At 42.6% G+C, this 20,048-nt stretch overlaps 1 protein-coding gene across 1 annotated transcript in view; it reads right to left on the bottom strand.

The window, feature by feature from the left end:
* The window catches only part of Abca4 (ATP binding cassette subfamily A member 4), a 127,254-nt gene that overhangs the window by 82,245 nt on the left and 24,961 nt on the right, over positions 1-20,048 (bottom strand). Inside the window, 4 exon segments of the mRNA XM_047556864.1 lie at positions 24-140; positions 795-934; positions 1,984-2,224; positions 4,525-4,614. Of these exon segments, the coding sequence (XP_047412820.1) occupies positions 24-140; positions 795-934; positions 1,984-2,224; positions 4,525-4,614 (588 nt within the window).

The raw sequence follows: 20,048 nt of genomic DNA, 5'->3' as shown, positions 1-20,048 counted from the left end.
CCTCTAGTATCAGCCATCCTTACTCTGATCATGGTCATCTGTGTGCTGCTGTCAAAGAAGTACCATATCTGGGGTCCTATTTCCTCCCAGGCTTTGACCAGCTTCCTGAGACGCTCCAGTTCTTCAAAAGTTGAGTTGGCCTAAAATCAGATAGGGAAAGAGACAAAAGTGGAGAGAAAAAAACTGAGAAAGGACCTTTGGTTGGATCTTTCTTGCCCTGTCATAAACCCTTAATGTTTGGGTAAGATTTTCCATGGTAATATTTTTGTTTTCCCAATCTATTGATATTTCCCAGAACACAACAGTGTCCCAGCCTCCCAGACTGACAGAATCTAATTTGTTAGTCTCAGAGGTACATGTAATATTGATGATGTTATTGTCTCAGAACCTTATTAAAACTATATTTGAACTCCTAGTGAGCAAATACTCTTTCTCCCTATCTTTGATGTTTCCAGGAAGCCAGAATTCAGAGAATTGTGAATCCTTCCATTAGGGATGTAATTCAAGCAGTGGGGAGGAAAACCTTATTGTAGGCTGCATTGAGGGAGGACCAGGCAGGGGCGGGAGCAAGGCATTCCTGTGATGGCTGTAGTTGGGGGAGGAAAACCAGGAGTCCATTAGCTAAAAACAAATGCAGGTCTCACTGGGAGGAGAGTGCGCAGATATGTCCCCCTCCCCCGTTCACACATGCGCGCACGTGCGCGCGCGCGCGCGCACACACACACACACACACACATACACTCTTACACAGGAGGTCCAATGTATAAGAGACAGGACCAGCTCTGGGATCTTACGTTCTTTAGTATCCTTTGCGCTGCAGGGGAATCAGGAGTAAAGAGGATTTTTCCCATCAGCAAGGGCTTTGCTGCCCTCCAGGCTATTTTGGTTAAAGGGTTTGACTCCAGGCTCTGGATCAATGCGTTACAAAAGGAGGCTGCCAGAAAAGAAGGAACATTTTTTTTTTTTTTTTTTTTTTAGGAAGTCCCTTTTTCTCATAACTAAACATGGTCATTAGTGTATCCAAATCACATGTCTCATTCAACTTCACCCTGGAGGATTTGACGAATAACCGAAATTAGTGGGCTGTACCCCACCAAGAAGCAGCTCATCATTAGTTCCTAACAAAATGCCACACTGCCTCTAGATAATGGCCTCATCAGTGAAACAAAAGATGGGGCTTGCCCTGTGGTTTATTCTGCCTTAGAAGAAGGAGGCTGAGAAGCCTGCTTGTGATTACTGCAAGGAACAGAGGCCATCCTTAGATGAAAGGGAGTGAAAGGCCAAACAAGGCCCCCTTGGAATCTCAGCTTGAGCCTCAATAATTTCCCTTCAATTAGCGGCTTCACTTCTTTGTTGTGTGTAGCTATCTTAGGGCTCTTGTCTTTTCAGTTTTTAACCAGGGAGGTAACCCAGTTGTGTTTCTTCCCCATTCCACCATGCTATACCCTATGAGAGCCTAATAATAATAATAATAATAATAATAATAATAATAATAATTGGGGAAGATGACTTGCCAGTGACTTGACATTTGGAATGTATTTCAGTACTACTACACACAGATTTTCATTGCTTTATGTTTGTAAAAAAAAAAAAATGTCCCCCAGCTAAGTTGACTTGCCAGGGGCCCCTCTGAGCTGAGCTTTGCTTGCAAGTCTGGGTTGACTCCTCATTTATCATTCTTCTCTTCCTCTAGAACTTAACCCAAGTTCAATTACATCAGTGGGAAATGTCCCCTTTGTTCCCTTTCCAAGTGGGCCTTAGTGCTTTCCATGGATTGTATCCAGAATTTTTTTTTTCTTTTATATGAGTACCACTCTCTTCCTACAAGGGGAAGTAGACTTTTTCTGGGAGAAGTTTGTTTGCTCAATGCTACCCAACAACACCAAGGGAGTCAATCCCAGGATTAGTTTCATCTGGAAGTGTTAAACCATCTTCTTAACCAACATCAGAGGCTGATTTGTGCACAGAACTCAGAAAACTTACTTGTTCTTTTGTCATAAGAATAAATGGGATCTTTCCTGGTGGAATCGATCCCTAGGAAGGCCTTGTAATTATTGTCTTCATACCAGTTGAAGGAGAACACCCGAGAGCCCCCTCCCTCTGGGTAGCCGCACAGAAGGTCAGACAGGATGCTCATCAGCTGTGTGAAGGTCTGTGGACCGCCATTCTGCAGGAGAGGTCTGGTCACCCACAGCAAGTCTTGAACACTTGGCTGATGGATAAACTAGGGCAAGGGAAAGGCTTTGAGTTATATTAAAGCAGCCAGAATCAAGACATACATATTTGACTTCCACATTTAAAAGAAAACATTCATATTCTCAGCAATCCTTAATCCAGCTATAAAAATGGAAAACAAAACCTACTGCCCTCTACTTAGGGACTGGGAAGAAAGGACAAACCTTACAGAGTGAGCACCAGATCATTTTTTTAAAAATATTTTTTCAAATGTTGATGGACCTTTATTTTATTCATTTATTTATATTCAGTGCTGAGAACCGAACTCGGTACCTCATACATGCTAGGCAAGCACTCTACCACTGAGCCACAAACCCAGACCCCAGATCATTTGAATATTGCCTCTCTCTCTTATTTGAGTGCCCAGGGTGTACATCCTTGGGGAATTGCAGAGATTATTTCACTGTAAACTAGTTCCTGGGTTCCTTCCTCTCAATAAGATGGGGATGCTGGGGGGAAATTGAGAAATAAAATGATGGGGGAATGCCTCTGTTCTAGAAAGATAAGATCAGGGTGGATTTCTTTGGGCAAACAGTTTAGAATTTGTTTCCCTATATTTGGAAAATTATTTTTTATCAGCTTAATTTTATCAAATGTGAACTCTTCCATTCACCTGAAAATTGTTATTTGTGGTTCGTGTGTGTGTGTTTTAAGATTTAAGGAAATATAGACTGGATTAAGCCTCCATTCTTGGGAGAGCACTTATCAAATTCTACAACAACTAAGCAGAGCTTGGTGCCTTTTCTCCACTTAGGTGTCATGGCACTTGCTGGCCTTGTCCTTTGGAGGTAGACCTGTGATACTGAGAACTGCCAGAGTCGACAATGTCTTGGTTCCCATAAGGTCATCTGACTTTATTTTAGGGGTAAATACAAAATAAAAACAATGTCACTTTTATTCCCCAAACACACCTTATTAGTTACTTTGAAAGGCACTTGGGAATTTAAAAAAACCATTAGGACTCAATCAGGTGAAACGGAAAACATTCCCCTACTGCAATAAGTGGTGTTTACCTGTCGTCCCTCTCTTTGTCCATATGCCAACACTCGCCCTCTGAAACCGATGAGTGCCATGTGGAATCCACACATGAGTCATGCCTATAATCACATTCTATGCTTCAATAATAAAGTTAGAATCTCAAATTGCTTCGACAACAGTGAGTCTCATGACAGTCTTGGAAGGGGTTATTATCATTATTATGTTGCTCATTTAACCAAAGCACTCAGAGATGAAGGGGGTGTTCAAAGGTCAAACAGTCTAATATCAATTAATATAAACCAGGCCACCTGCTTGCTATCTAGACAGGCAAAGAATCTCCTGAAATTCCCACACAGAATTAAGAGTGTTGATATGCTTTGGGGAATTTTTTACATTCTCTATTGACTTCGACTCTGTTATACTGATATGAATTTTTTAAATGCTATGAAGTGAAGAATGTTAGAGACTCCCACCACATTAGGTGGCCATCAGTTCGATGGGCCCGTCTCCAACTTACCCTGCACAGCAGGGCTCTTCCTCTGCCCAGGTTGAGCTGAGTTTTGTAAAAACAGATTCTAACCTTGCAATGTCTCAAGTTATCTGGGCTTATGTCAGCTGGGAATACTGAAGAAAGAAAACTGTTCCACATCTTGCCTTCTTTTCATAATAATCACCACATCTGAGAATTGCTTATTTCATATCTATCTTCCCCGTTGATGTATGTTCCATAAGGCAACAGCTGTGTCTATTCATCACTGTATCTCCAGCATCAACCAACTACTGAGTGGAAGAATCAGTATCTAGATGAGAGACTTGTGCAATCAGGTGTTAATTAAAATGTGCACGTATTTTATAAAGAGCACCAAAAGTCACTTATTTGGGGAATGAAATAAGTTGATAGAGGTAAAGCACTTAGGAGTAAAGCTGATAAGCACCATATAAGGATGTGCTATTATTTTTCTATATATATTCATGTAGGTCTTAAGATCACAAAAGAAAAATGGGTCACCTCAGTACTGAAAAAACTCAGATTCAGTGGTAAGTTCCCTGAGGATTTGTGCTAGACCAGGCAAATTACTTATTTCTAGTGGTATTTCTTTCCAGGTGGGAAATCATAAGGATGGTTCTTTTCTTTTTATCTACTACTTAGGAATAGACAATTTAAGATATGAACAGATTCTTTGAAATTGCTAGATTTCAAAGAACAAATGTATTTCTCTTTGAATAGGAGTGAAGTGCAATTATTTGGCAAACTAAGTGTCTTAAAATTTTGTTAAAACAAATTATAATTACCAGCATCAGGCTACTTACTTCTTGAATTCTTGGAGATATATCAGATACTATTTTTCCCCAGGACTTCAGGTTGATGCCTTCAGAACTGCTATCTAGGAGTGTGGGAAGCTGTAATTCACAGGACATAAAAATTTTAAATATATATGTGTATATATACACACACACACACATACATGGGCACTCTCTGAGCTTCTCTGTGCTTGCAAATGATTCCCTCCCTTCTTTCTGATTGCAGGAATTTTCTGCTAGATTGTTTTCTGTTATGGTTTGGATGTAAGGTGCCCCACAAAAGCTCATGTGTGAGACAATGCAAGAAGACTCAGAGCAGAAATGATTAGGTTATGAGATCCTTAACCCAATCAGTGAATTCATCACTTTTAATTGGATTAACTGAGTGGTAAGTGAAGTGGTAAGGTGTGGCTGGAGAAGTTAGGAATTGGAGCATGGCTTTGGGTATATATTTGTATCTGGCAAGTGGAAATCTTTCTCTCTGCTATCTGATCATCATGTGAGCTGCTTCCCTCTGCCACACTCTTCCACCATGATGTTCTGCCTCACCTCAAGTCCCGAGGAATGGAGCCTGCTGTCTATGCGCTGAAACCTCTGAAACTGTGAGCCCTCAAATAAACTTTTGCTCCTCTACAGTTGTTCTGGTTGGGTCTTTTAGTGACAGAAGTGAAAAAGTTGACTAAAACACTTTTGGAAACAAAATTCTTTAATTGTGAAAAACCAAAGACACTAGTTCCAACTTTCCCTGCTGAGATAGTCAATCACAGTTTCATGGTGACATTAAATACACTAATGAAATAAATTCTGGTTTAGTGACACCAAGTGACACTTCTGGGATAAGGAAAGCAGAAAACAGCTGCTGGGGTATGAGGAAGGCTGCTGTAGGGACCCCCACACATCCACCTTGGGGCTTTATAGACACAGCCAGGGGCCGTCATCAGTCATACCTTCCCTCCCCCTTGTATTGCTTTCTCGTTGGTGTCCTTGGTTCAACACTACTCCATCATGGAAGATTCCACCAGATACATCAATTTTCTTTGAAAGCTATGGTTGGCAGGAATCAGAGAGAAGTCCTTTGCCAGTTCTCCAGGTGAGAACAGTTTGGGTAACCCGAGCCCACCAGACAACTCAGACCCATTTGTGCATTTTCCATTTTGACAGGGAAGGTGAAAGCCCTCATGTTTGCTGCCTCTGAGTCCCAGAGTCTGATGTGAACACCATTTTCTGAAAACCTAGTTCAAGTTCTGATGGACATTATTCTTCAGTTACAGAACTGACTGAACCACTGATACCTTATGAGTGTATTTTAGGAAGCTGGTGGCAGTGACGCACACCTGTAATCCCAGCTACTTGGGAGGCTGATGCAGAAGGATTGCCAAGTTCAAGTTCACCCTGGGCAACTTAGTGAGATCCTGTCTCAAAATTTAAAAAATAAAAAGGGTTGGGGATGTAGCTTAGTGGTACAGTGCCCCTGGGTGCAGTACGGGGGCAGGGGAAAGTCTTTCAGAACTGAGTTCTGAGATTTAAGATAGTGATTATCAAATTCAAGAGTGCACCTTGAATAGCACAACCTTGATTTATAATTCTCATTCAAGTGGTTGTAGACCACAAGCCAAAAGTCTTGGCTTTTTATCTGCCAGTGTGGTTCTGTTGAATGATAACTGTGCCACTCTAGCTTGCTGCAAAGCTAAGAAGCAGGTGGAGTGCGGTATTGACCACCAGAACCCCATTTTTAACCTGGCATCTTTGTCTCTTTTCCTCCCTGCTATAGATGGAGGGGCCGTCGTATTCTCTCTGATCCTGAAACCATGAAAAAAATTTTAGGTACACTGAGCAGACATTCACATTTCAGACTTATTTTCTAACTGTAAAACGAAAGACTCTTTTGTGCATGAAAGATACAAAACGGCCAGACAAGAAGAATTTTCCAGAGGAGGCAGCTGCAAGGCTGCCACACCACTGAGAAGCAGATATCTTCCCGCTTTACCCTGAGCATGAGGCCTGTGCATTGGTCTTGCCAGGGCTTCTTTTTAAATTCCTTGAAGATGCCTTCAGTGTATCTGGGAAGAACATTTTAGTTCCTGTTTTTCCTATAAAGACTGAGTAAAGTGGGTAGGAAGGGATAAAGCAAACAGGTAAAAATGTGTGGTGATAGAAAGTTATTACTGAGTCCTGGGGATCCTCCCTCCTGACCATCCTCCTAGATTATTAGAGATGAAAAAAAACTGAAGAAACCTATCAACACAGTGCCATGTGTGATTTTTGATTCTTGATCTGGACAAACCAGGTGTAACAATGGGGTACGTATGTGTGGACCACGCATTGGACAACACTGAGGAATTACTGTTAATTTTGTTGGGTGTGATCATAGCATTGTGGTTTTATTAACACAACTAAGATTTTCTCTGGTAGAGATAATTACAAAGCATGTTCTGGTGAAATGGTATGTTGTCTGTGATTTGCTGCAAAAAAACTTTAGGAGAAATAAAGGGAGAGAACAATTAAAATAAGAACTAAGCCAAATGTTGATAATGTTTGATGCTGGGTGATGGGTACTTGGCTTCATTACCTCATTCACTCTAGTCTTATTCTTATTTCTAGAATAAAGTGTTCAGATAATAAGAAAAAAATTTTTCTCAGGCAAAAACAAATTATTGAATAAACGAATACTAAGTAAATACTTTCCCTATATTATCTTTTTTCTTCTCCACTAAGACCACCTTTGTTCATTTCTCTACTAGAATATTCTGTCAGAATAAACTTCTTGCTGGTTCTCTTGCCTCTAGTCTCCTCCCTTCCCATGTATCTTCCACATTGTGGTCTGAGTTACCTAAGAGTCCTATCTAATTGTGCCACTTGCCCTGTTCAGAAATCTTCCATGGTTCCCCTCAGGAAAGGAGGTCGATAGCAGAACTGGACACACATGGTCTCTCCAGACCTCTTTTTTGTTAGTTTGTTTTTTTGTTTTTTGTTTTTTGGTACCAGGAGTTGAACCCAGGGGTGCCTAACCACTGAGCAACATCCCCAGCCCTTTTTAAAATATTTTATTTAGAGACAGGGTCTCGCTGAGTTGCTTAGGGTCTTGCTAAGTTGTTGAGGCAGGCTTTGAACTCACAATCCTCCTGCCTCAGTCTTCTGAGTTGCTAGGATTACAGACATGTGCCACCACGCCTAGCTCTCCAGCCCTCTTACCTGCTTCTCCTTCACCATGCTGGACTTCTGTCTCTTGCATGTCCTGGATTCTGTACTCCATTCCCTTCCTCCTTTGCCTGGCAGACTCCTACTCTTTCAAGTCTCGTTCCTAACACAGCTAACTATTGCAAAGACGGTTGTCCTCCAGTAGCTTTCGATGCCCCTTTTTCTATGCCTCTTTGCCTCTTGCCCTGTATGTTCCCTGAAGTTGCCTTGTTTATTTCCCTCCTTAGCTTGTTCACCAGTGGTGATTATTTTTTTGCTCACCTCTCATCTGTCAATCTTGCAAGACTCTAAGCCCCCTATGTCTGTGTGCTCGGTTCACAAAAGTCACTCAAATAACATTTGGTGAATAAGTAATGCTCTTATTACAGCAATAAGCAGATTGATTATAACCATTTGCATACCTGGTACTCTGTGAAATGGTATACTTGTTAAGGACAAGGATTTTACATTTTTAAAAAATTATTTTTATTTTTGTTTTTTCAGTTGTCAACGAATCTTTATTTTATTTACTTATATGTGGTGCTAAGAATCGAACCCAGTGCCTCACACATGCTAGGCAAGCCTATTGAGCTACAACCCCAGTCCAGGATTTTACATTTTTATTTTTGTATTGCTTAAGCTTCTTATCCATTGCATTTTTCTGTAGTAGCTCAGGAGAATTTTGTGAATCATAAATCCCACGTGCTAGGAGGTGGAATGAAGATTGCCTTAGAGACTATGACATACTCATCAACGTCAAATTAAAGAAATGTTTGGCAACACATTTGCTTTTAAATTGCCTTTAAAAAAAAGAGTAAATAAATTTAAGCATTTCATCTTTAAGTCAAATTGCCTTTTGTTGATGTTCTATTAGAAAGAGATACAGTGAAGAGGAAGTAGCAATGACTTCCTGGAAATTCATAATTATTTAATTTTAATAATTCAAGTGAAAAATTGTTGCCCAGTTAGTTTTGAACCTGATATAGAACACTTAGGCCTTGTTTTCGCCTTTAAGATAACAAAAGTAATAGCTACTTACTTACATGAAGTACAGGGTAAAGCTTTCCCTGTGATCTGCTCCCCCCTTTCACCCAAGGATAATCACTATTAAAAATGTGGTGCAGATCTTTCTAGAAGTATCAAGCTCTTAACTTTATTATGTCTTTCCCTTGGTTGACAGTTCCATAGACATGCACGTTTTGACCACAGTTTGTAGTAAACCATATCAGCTTCCATGGTAGGGTATGTAGAATACCATGATGGTGTTCTTTCTTCCTCTAAAGACTAATGGTTCACTCCAGGAATATGAGATCAGCACTATCTTCATACATTCCAGCTGCAGTAACAACGTCCCACAAATGGGGTAGCCTATGGAAATTTATTTCTCACAATTCTGGAGGCTGGAAAATACAGGAGTAAGGCTTTGGCAGGTTTGGTGTCTGGTGAGAAAGAGCCTGTTTTCTGGTTCTTTCTATGTCTTCTTGCAGTAGAAGAGGCAAACTGGCTTTCTGGGGTCTGTTTTAGAAGGGTACTAATCCCAGTCCTGACCTAATTGCCTCCCAAAGGCCCAACTTCCTAATTCTATCACCGTGGGGATAAGAATTTCAACATGAATGCAGGGAGCACATTCAGACCATGGCAAGCACTTTCACTGCATTTCAAGAGGGGAATCTAAGAGTTATCTGAGTCCTGAAAAATCAAAGACATGATGTTCTGCCTCACCTCAGGCCCAAAGCAATTGAGCCAGCCATCTCTGGACTGAAACCTCTGAAACTGTGATCCAAAATAAATCTGGAATGTTCCCCAAAGATTCATATACTTGAAGGATTGGTCCCCAAAGCAGCAATGTACAGAGGTGTGTTTTTAAGAAAATGATTGGGTCATGAAGGCTTTAATTTTATCAGTGGATTAATCCATCATGACTGATGGACTATTGGGAGGTGGAAGAAACTGTAGGAAGTGAGACCTCGTTGGAGGAAGTAGGTCACTGAGGGTGTGACCTACAAAGATTTATCTTGTGGCTGAACCACTCTCTACCTCTCCTGCTTCCCAACTGCCATCAACTGAGCATACCCTTCCACCATGATGTTCTGCCTCACCTCAGGCCCAAAGCAATTGAGCTTGCCAGCCTTGGAGTAAAACCTCTTTAACTGACCCAAAATAAATTCTTTTCTTCTCCAAGTTGTTCATGTTGGGTATTTTGGTCACAGCAATGAAAAACTGACTAACACTGACATGAAACATAAGAAAGACCACAAGAATAAAGTACTCATTTGTTCATTCCATAAATATTGGCCAGCACTGAGTGACTAGGCCTGTCTACTCAATTCTGCTAAAGCTGATAATGCCTGGCTAGAAACACTATCTCCCAGGCTCCCTTGTGTACAGGTGGGCATGGGACACCATTCTGATTAGTAAGCTGTCACAGGACGGAGCTTCTGGCAATGATGTGTTAAAGGAGGGCCCTCTGTCCTTGCCTTCCCCCTGCCTGGAACAGAGGGTATGCTGGGGCAAGTGCAGCAGACAGAGTGAGAGCTCCAGATGACTGTGCCTGAGGAAGTCTCTAGAGTCTCCATGCCACTCCTGGGTGACCCACCACAGGACTGTGCTTGGAAATGGAAACAAAACCCACTTCTCTTTTACAAAACTCACTTTTTCTTTTAGGAGGGTGCTAATTGTTTCAGCTGATTACAGTTTCTAACAGATGTGATCACACATTTGACAAATATGGCCTGAGTGCCATATCTGGGACACAGTGATGAACAAAACAAAAGTCTCCCTTCACGGAGCTTCACTTCAAGAATGTGGGTGATGCACCCTCAGCCTTCCCGCCACACCGCAAATACGCTCGCACTTTCTGAACAGGGAAGAGTCTTGTTCTGATTCCTTATCCCTCTGTAGCCACGCTCTTCCTCCTCCACCCATTCTTTCCACCTTTCTTGGAAGCATAGTCCATACCTGGTGACTTCACCTCCTCAGCAACACCTCCCTATCTTCACCTTCATCATTCTACCAAGAGGCTTTAACTGAACCCCCACTTTCCTCCTGGGGTTTAAGTCTACTTGATATTTTTGCTTCTTTTTATGGTATTGGGAAAGGAATCCAGGGGTGCTTTACCATGGAGTCACATCTCTAATCCTTTTTATTTTTGAGATAGGGTCCTGCTAAATTGCTGAGGCTGGCCTTGAACTTGGAGTCCTCCTACCTCAGTCTCCAGAATCATTGAGATTATAGGTGTGCACCACTGTACATGCCCTATTTTTGCTTCTAGTCTGTTGAGAGAGACCTCTGCTTTTCTTGGCACTTTTGATCACTTTTCTGTTGCCATCTGTGACATCGTTCTTATCTGCTTTTTTTTTTTTTTTTCTCTTTCTTGGCCTTTTCTGTGAGCTCCCCTGCCTCCATCTTCCCCCTATGACTAGAAGTTCCCTGAAGACCAGCAACCCTCACCCCTCTCACACTGCACTCTCTCCCTGAGTAGTCATATTCCCTTTGTCATGTAATCTGCATCTGTTCCTCCAACATAGACTTTTCTCCACAGTCTTGGCCTTATGCATCCAACTGCCTGCTGGTCATCTGCCTGGATCCAACACGTGCCTCATTGATCTCATTGCCTTTCCTAAACCAGCTTCCATCCCTGTGTGCCCTTTTTCAGTTGCTGGTACTAACTTTTCCCCCAAAGTTAGCATTGATTCTTCTCCACTCCCATCCCATTGCCCAAATCTCCAAGCCTGGGAATCTAGGAGCTGGTGCTGGGTCTGAGTGTGGGGCAGATGAGCCCTCAGATTGCAGAGACGGTAGCCAAGGGATACCTGAAAGACTGTGCTAGGAGGAAGCTGGAATCAATGACCACAGTCAAAAAAAAAAAAAAAAAAAAAAAAAAAAATGGTCCTAGAGGATGGGAAGACCAGAAGGGACAGGAACCCAGAGACAGAGAAACTAAAGAATAATCACACTTATGTGTTCAAGCAGGTTGAACTTTGAGTAAATTAGTCACAAGGTCCTACACTTTCAGTTACTTCCTCTTCTTTCTGAGTTTATCGTCTGCCCTCCTTACTTGACTATGGGCTAGAGACTGTTCACAGCTGTGTTTTGCACATCTTCTACCCATTACTCCCTTACTGGGAGGGAACACCCTGAGTGCAAGCTTAAAACTCTGTCCTACAACCAAGCCAGCATATTGGAAAGCACCAATGTCTGTCTATTCACATCTTTTTCTATCTACATATTTGCCAGTCCAAATGTTTAAGGCTCTGAATTTTGTCTTTGAAATTATTTGGCATTCCATAACTCATTTAATGAATGAATGAATCTGTCATAATTTCTCAGCAATCATTATGAATACTTAGGAATGTGTGTAAAGTAGGAAAATCTGAACTATAAACTGAATTTTGAACTACACATTTTATGAATACTAAATTTAACAATAAAGTTGAGTAACATTACCTTTCTTAAACATCGTATTATTCCCTAAAGCACAGGAGGACAGTAAAACACCATGTCCTTCAATGCCCTCCTATTTGTTCCCCCAAATCTAGCCAAGATAAGGGGACAATGAAATTAAGCCTGGGCTGGTAGGTCCAGATACATATTATCTCAGAGGACACTGGTTTTCTTTAGGTACACTGGGAACTAGAGCAAGTTAATGTTTGTAGAAATCTACTTTCTTGCATATACCCCAGGACAGTTGCTCCCTGTGAGGCTGGTACTATAAGCAAACTAAGCAAGCTAATGCTGGCGATATCATGGCTTCTGCAGTACTGGGGATTCGAACCCAGGGCCTTGTGTTTGCAAGGCAAGCACTCTACCAACTGAGCTATATCCCCAGACTGATATCACTGCTTCTGTAACCCAAGATATAAAACCCCATTCAGGGTGGGGACAGGCCTGGAACTGAGGGCACTGTGGAAAGAATATATGTCACTTATCTAGTCAGTCACCACTGGACAGAACACTGTGATGAGGCACTGCTTGGCGAAACACTGTGAGGGACATAGGAGTTGTCCGCCTGTTGCCACTGAATTCTTCTTGGAACAGTCATTGATCTCTTGTTATCTGTCCCCAGTAAACCATATGTCTCCCATCTGCTGGAACTTTCTTTGGCTTTCCCATAACCTGACACAATTGGACTGTGAATGAGATAAACATGCAATTTGGTATTTATTCAATTTAATTCTAAAACTTTTTCTTTGTGTTTTGGAGTCTTTTTTTTTTTTTTTAAATTTCAAGTCTCAAACATTTTTGTAGGCTTCTGCAAACTTATGGCCATAAGGCACTATACCTAGCACTTTAGGGACCAAGGGATAAAACAGCCAATCCACCCCCACTCCACCTTAACTGGCAAGAATCAACTCATCTGAAACCACCTCTCCCCATGCAGAAGGCCTTCCCTCATCACCATCTGCTTCCTGCCTTCTTCCCCAGGGGTGAGGTGCTCCTCCTAGCTGCTCCTATCATTCATTCTTACCACATTTATTTATCACTTTATATTGGTTTGCTATTAATTTTTAAAGTATCTGTCTTCCAGCTAGACTGTAAGATCAGTAAGCATAGGAATAGACTTTATTTTGTTTTCATACCTTCAGAGCATGTACACAGGAGGCGCTCAATGAATATGTGTTATATTCGGGAATAAATAAACTATGATCTAGTTGGAAAGAGAAAGAATCTACTGAGATGATAGCTTCCTTGAGAAGTGTCTCTACCAGGTATGATGGTGCCTTACAGGGAGGCAGAGTCTGTTGCACCTAAGGACGCGAAGGTGACATTTGAACTGAATTGTAAAGAGACAAGCTGATAATTGTGAGGTGAGGGCAGTGTCTGTGGACTGAAGGGGAGGGACAGGAATTCCAGGTAGAGAGAAAAATGTGAAGAGAGCCAGCAAGAGAGTGAGACTAGAGAGAGAGCCAGATAAGAACAAGTCCAGGAATTTGGGGGAGAGGAAATGCGGGGGAGACAGCTCAAGATGCATTTTTGTGTCTGGTTAGCACTTTCTTTGTTTTGTTTTTGTTTTTTCTTTTTGGTACCAGGATTGAACCCAGGGGCACTTAACCTCTGAGCCACATCCCCAGCCCTTTTTATTTTTATTTTTAAAATTTTGAGACAGAGTCTTACTAGGTTGTTTACAGCCTAAGTTGCTGAGGCTGGCTTTGAACCTGTGATCTTCCTGCCTTGGCCTCCCGACCCACTGGGATTACAGGCATGGGCCACTGCACCCAGCTGAGGCTTTCTTTTTGACCTTGCCAATTATTTAATAAAATTTATGAATCAAATATTTACAAAGCTTTAGCTATGTGCCTGGAACCCTGACTGCAATTATCTTCCCAGTTCATTTCAGTGGAGATGGTAAATAATGAAAGTATTATACTCACAGCTTTGTTCGAGATACCACTTACATCTCAGAAGAGTATCAAACTCCCAAGAGCCTTTTAGCTGTATCTCTTTACCAGTGACCTGACTGGAATTGCTATATCTTATAAAATAACCTTCCCAGAGCTCTCTTCTCCTTTTAATTCCTTCCACTGTTATCTATTTAAATTCATAGAAATTGTTCCTGCCAAAATAGTCAAAAGAACCGGAAGAGACTGCAAGTTCATTTAAATGGAAATGTGGAAACATTTCTGGAAAAAAGGTCACAGACCAAAATGGCAAGTATCATCACACACCCACCCCACAGCTTCCTATACCAACAAGTTCTCTGAATTTTCCAAATAACAAAACTTCCGTGTCCTCATAGAGCTCAGTACTGCCAACCCAAGGTCAAGGTCTGATTAGACCTCTCACAGAAGATGGGATATACAAATAGGACTGTGGAAGGCATATTCTCCATCGACTGTGGTTGGTCTGAGCAGTCCCTGAACCTAGAATAAAAAATTGATACAAGGCCCTCACAGGTAACAAAACCTTCTGATTTTGTCTCCATGAAGGATCTTTGGAAACTAAAAAAGATGTCTCTTCTTTGAGGTTGTGTAATATTTTCTACATATGCAGAATAAAGCATATCAGCTCCTAAAAAATCTTGATATTTGCTGATGCTTTGGATCCAATGAGTCAATCCAATAGGTTTGACACCATCAGCACATGAAAAGAACATCTTATGAGTTGAATTTTTTTTTTGTTTGATTAACTTTCTCTGATTCAAAGATAATCTGGAAGCAGTATAAATTTGTAAGTTGAGGATATACTTAATACAAAGGTAATTAGGTCGCCTCAGGTTAAAAGTGTCTTTACAGAGATGACTTAGTTTCTGGAATATTCTGGAGCTGGGGGATGTGGTTCTGTTGAAAACATCCAGACCAGAGGTGAAGAGCAGAAAGCAGAAGACAGTGCTGCGCTGCTGGGCTCTGCTGGGCTGCTGGGTTCAGGCCTAGGCTGCTGCTGCAGGAAGCCCAGATTTATCCGGGAGGGAAGTTGTTGCCAGGCAACTGGGAGAATGTGGCTCTGAAGCATGTTTGTCGCAACCTGACAGTTGTTAAGCATCAAATGAAAAGAGAGGAAGCTGCCTTAGTGGTGAGGGGGCAACCAGAAGGGGTGCCCTGAGTGCTAGGAAATGCGTCATGAGTGGAGAATTCAGACTCAGTCACTGAGAGGGGTGGGGGACATGCCCAAACTGTCTCTGCTGGGGGAGGTCATTGAGACATGCTGTCTCCCTACTCTGGAGGAACGTCTGAACCAGAGGGTGGGCTCTGGGGTATGTGAACAGACAAGTTACGGGAATCTTGGCTCAACAAGAAATTGGGTCTTTTTCTCTCTGTGGTGACTTCCGTCCTGGTATCTGTGGCTGATGAAAGCAAAACTGAGTTTGGAAACTAGAGTCAGTCTAAGGTCACTCCATGAGAGAGAATGTCCCCTAGTCTGAGGGGTCACAGGAAGGAGCCAAGGGGCCTACAGCAAAGTGGGCATGTTCTTGCCTTGATAAGAACAAAATGGTTTTGGTTTCAAAATATTTTTCCATCCCTTCTAATGCAAATCTTATACATGTGTCGAACAGGTCTTATTGTCTCAATTTTACAGATGGGGGAGATGGAATCCCCTTTGAATGACAGCAAGTAAGCTGCCAATCCAGAGTTAGGAAACAGTGTCCAGGCCACTGGGAAATGCTGGTGTGCCTCGGTTGACTGCCCAGGACACTGGTCTCACCAAAGGTCATGCTGGGGGAGAGGGGGATGCTGATGACTTCATAAAGAGAATTAAGGAGGACTCTGTAGCTATATTAAGACCTTTTAGGAAAAGACACATATTGGTAGAAGGTAGCAAAGAAATTTTTAAAAATATGTCATTAGTTGTACATGGACACGATACCTTTATTTTATCTATTTATTTTTGTGTGGTGCTGAGGATGAAACCCAGGGCCTCACATGTGCTAGGTATGTGCTCTACCACTGAGTTACAACTTCTGCCCCAGTAGCAAAGAAATTTTAATGTAAAAGCTCCTGGGGCTCAGTGGCCCCAGTGTGCTCTGTGGAAACTTACATTCCCTAGAGAAAAGGTGCAGAACTGGTGTTAGATTCTCAAAGGTGATCCTAATCCATAAAAAGGTGAAGAAGTACTGTTCTGTAGAGATATGAGATGTCAAAAGCCAAAATCCTTTTTAAAACCAATTTATGCTGGAGAAAACCCCATGCCTGTCCAGTGGGTGCAGAGACTGTAGTGCTCACCCCATATTTACTGAATAAAGGTGGAGTCCCAATACCCTAAGTAACAGCTTTCCTACTGTCTTCTCCTATCTTATGTTGTTTTGGTTTTGACCTCTTCATACTTCTTTCTTTTTAAATCCTTAATACTTAACATCTGGTCTATCATGAACATCTACTCTGGCTACTGTAGGCCTAGAGCCTAAAAGAAACCAAGGCAGGCAAATGACAAGCTGTAGGCCTTATCTGCATTTAGTGCACATTAAAGGTCCTCACCTAGATTTCCTGTTGAAATTCACTCACCCAGGGAAACTTTGATTGCCATAGTCAGATTTTTGTAGATGTAGGCAGAAAAAATACTAATGCTATAAATCAAATGTTCTTGCTGTGGCTTGATAATTGAAAAAACAAAACAACTCTATTTTCTGGCTTAGTTTTGTTTCTGTCCCACAGTCCTGCTGTCCCCGGTGCTGCTGGCACAGGGCCTCTTTCTTTCTTCTCCCCTCCCAAAGCCCTCTCACAGAAATAAGAGAAAGTGGACAGTACAAAGATTTAGAAATCAGAAGAAAGAGGAAATCATGAAGTGAAATCATTAACAGGGCCTCAGTGGAGGATCCTGGAGGCGTGGGGGCTTTCCCAGAGATTCAAGAAACAGCAGTATCCATCCGAAAATTGAAACACATAGTTGAAATTTAACAAATTGCAGCAAATGACCCTGGAGAGCAGTAAGCATGGCCAGCTCTTACTGGGCCATGGGCTGTCCACCCCTGTTTATTCACGAAGCTTCAGGAATTTAGGGAACACAGCCAAGAATGAAGCAGGACATTGATGGGAATATGTACTCAGGACCCCAAGACTGAGTCCTTTCTTCTCTGGAACGTAGTGGTCAGCCAGTTGAGGTCCCAGGGACATGGGTAAAATGGACTCAGAAAAGTAAAAACCATAGTAAAAGGAGAGAAAGCTGAATCATGCCACTCTGGGAGCGTTTGCTAAGGGGGAAGCTGTGAGCCAAAAGGCCAGATTTCCTCCATCAACATCCATGGAGAAGGGGGAGGAGAGGGAAACTCAGATTTCCCAGCAGTGTGGCAGGTCTTGGCACCCGCCTCAGTTCCCCTGCCGAACTTCCACAAATAAACATTCAAAGCAGAAGGGACAGATTTGCTTCTCAGCAAGATTTCAAAGCTGTGCACCAGAGTCGAGAGAAAACAGGAAGGATCATAGTGGGAGGAGGAGGAGGAGGAGGGACATGCCTGCCTGGGGCCAGATCAGATGGGAAACCTCCCAACCCCTCACCCGAAACTGACGCACCGTTTTTTATGAGGTGTGAACATTTCAGGTAGTGTTGGCAGTAATGATACCCTGGGCCCAGTTCTGGGCTGCTGGGTTTCAAGCTGGGGGCGTTAAACCCGAAAGGCCCCAGGTGAAGACAAGTTCCTTTGAGCTGTCACATCAGAGGTGAAACCAAGAGGGGCTGAATTTCCTTGCAGAAAATTCAGGCATTGCTTTCTGGTTTCTTTCCCAGCTCACCTAGGTCACCAATTCGAGTGCGTGTGCACAAGTGTGCAAGTGAGCCTGTGCCACCGTGTGCCAGTGTGTGTGTGTGTGGAGTGCACTATGTGGATGGGTAGGGTGGAGGAAGGCTGTGGGTACTGCCTTGGGATTATTTGAGGATGACGACACTCACTTCTGACCTCCAAGGGACTGAGGAAAAACACAGCTGGTCCCAGTTGGTGCTAACCAACCCCCTCCCATTCTCTCAGCTCCACAGGTTCCCTGTTCTGGGAGGTTGCACCGCCCGCCACATTCCCACCCCAGGTCCTTACACAGCAGGGGCAGGTGCCCGTCACAGTGGTTTACTGAGATTTCCCCTTTCTTTCTTAATGAGAACTGACTTGGCATTTAGCAAAACCTTATTTATACATTGGCTACGTGCACACCAGAAACAGCCTAGAAGAACAGAGGGCTCAGCACTCTCTTGCAGAAGCTAAGTGTGGATGTGCGCCAACCAGCTGCAATAACAGCCTGGGCCCAGAGAGGCTGTCCTGTGCTCCTCTCACAGGGTCAGCAGTTGGCCCTGTGCCTCTCTGTGCCTGCCTCAGGGTCATTTTTCTAAAAATATGAATAGGATGAGTACAGGAGCAATAAAAGTAAAAAAAAAACAAAAACAAAAAAAACCATCCTAATGCCTGCTATTTAAGTTTTTTATTTGTAATTAAAAAAAAAAATTAAGCTGCTCTATCCACTTGTCCAATGGAAAATCACATTTCAAGGGCACCGGAGGATGAGATGGGGTGTTTGTTCTTTGTTTGGAGCCCACTTGTGTGTTCTGGTCAGGAATTTCCCCATAGAGGAGGAAGCAGGAGTGAAAGGTTGGCAGGTAAGGGCAGTCCTCAGAGGCCAACAGAGGCTTACCTTTGCTGGGGTATTCTCTAGACAGTCTCTGGGGCCCACTCTCAATCTGCAACTCTCTGACTTTGTTAAGCGAATAGGAGGGAGGAAGCATCTCTCTAGTGCTTCAATCTCATGAGTAATCAAATGAAATGCTTAGAAGCCTCAGGGGCATTTGGGGTTCAATTCTTACTGTGCTTGGTCCACAAAAATTGAGATGTAAGTCTAACTCTTATATTCTAGGTCAGTTATTCTCATCCATAGCTGGACTTTGGAATTATCTGGGAAGCTCTAAAAAAATACTGAAGTACAAAGTGTATCAATGGACTCAGAATCTCTCAGGTTGGAGTCCATCATGTGTAGTTTTTAAAGCTTCTGCATGATTCCAAGTACAGCCAAGTCTAGGAAGCGCTGTCCTGGGGTATAGATGTTTGTGCTTATTCTTCTAAGTTGGGCTGCTGTGAACTGGCTTACTTGCTTGGGTCTAGACTGTGGGTTCAGTGAAGGTGGGACACTCATGGTTGGAGCCTTGGCCTTGGGGCAGTGCCTGGTCCCTGGCAGGTGTCTGCTCTAGGTGTGAGCATGTAAACACACATTTAGAGGTGGTGAGCAAGCACCCAGGATCAATCTGAGGTTAGTGGAGCAACTGGCCAAAGATAGCCCTTGCTTTCTGAATCCAAGCATTATCAGAGCAGCATATAAAGACAGAAGGAAAGATTTTCTCTGGTCCTTGTCTAAGAAGTAAACATTTTTAAAGTCAGTGGCCTGTTTGGGGTTTACTATAGTTTGGATCTTGAGTGTCTTCCAAAGGTCCATGTGTGAAAGACTTGGTCCCCAGTTTGGTGCTATTGGGAGGTGGTGGGACCTTTAAGAGGTGGGGCCTAGTGGGAGGTCTTTGAGTCAATGGGAGGACCCCTAGTGGGACCCCACTCCTTCTTTTCTCTCTCTCTCTCTCTCATTTGCTAACTGGCCATGGGGTGAGCAGTTTTGCTCTTCTACATGTTTCTGCCATGACGTACAACCTTGCCACAAGTCCAAAAGCAATGGAGCCAATTGATCATGGACTACAACCTCCAAAAATGTGAGCCAAAATAAACCTTTTCTCTTTATAAGTTGATTTTTTTCAGGTATTTGAAATAGTAATAGCAATCTGACCAACACAAGGTCCAGTCACTAATGGAAAGTTTTGCCCAGGTGTCCCCTTACTACACCCAGGATAATCTTCCAGAATTGATGGTCATGCTCTAGGAAGTAAATTCATCAGCAGCCAAGGTGAAAAGCCAAGAAGAAAAACATGACTTGGTTCTACTCTTAGTAACAGGGGTATTGCAAAGT

The sequence above is a fragment of the Sciurus carolinensis genome, chromosome 1 (genome assembly GCF_902686445.1).
Source record: "Sciurus carolinensis chromosome 1, mSciCar1.2, whole genome shotgun sequence".
Taxonomy (NCBI): Eukaryota; Metazoa; Chordata; class Mammalia; order Rodentia; family Sciuridae; genus Sciurus; species Sciurus carolinensis.
This window is presented reverse-complemented; position numbering and strand designations above follow the sequence as displayed.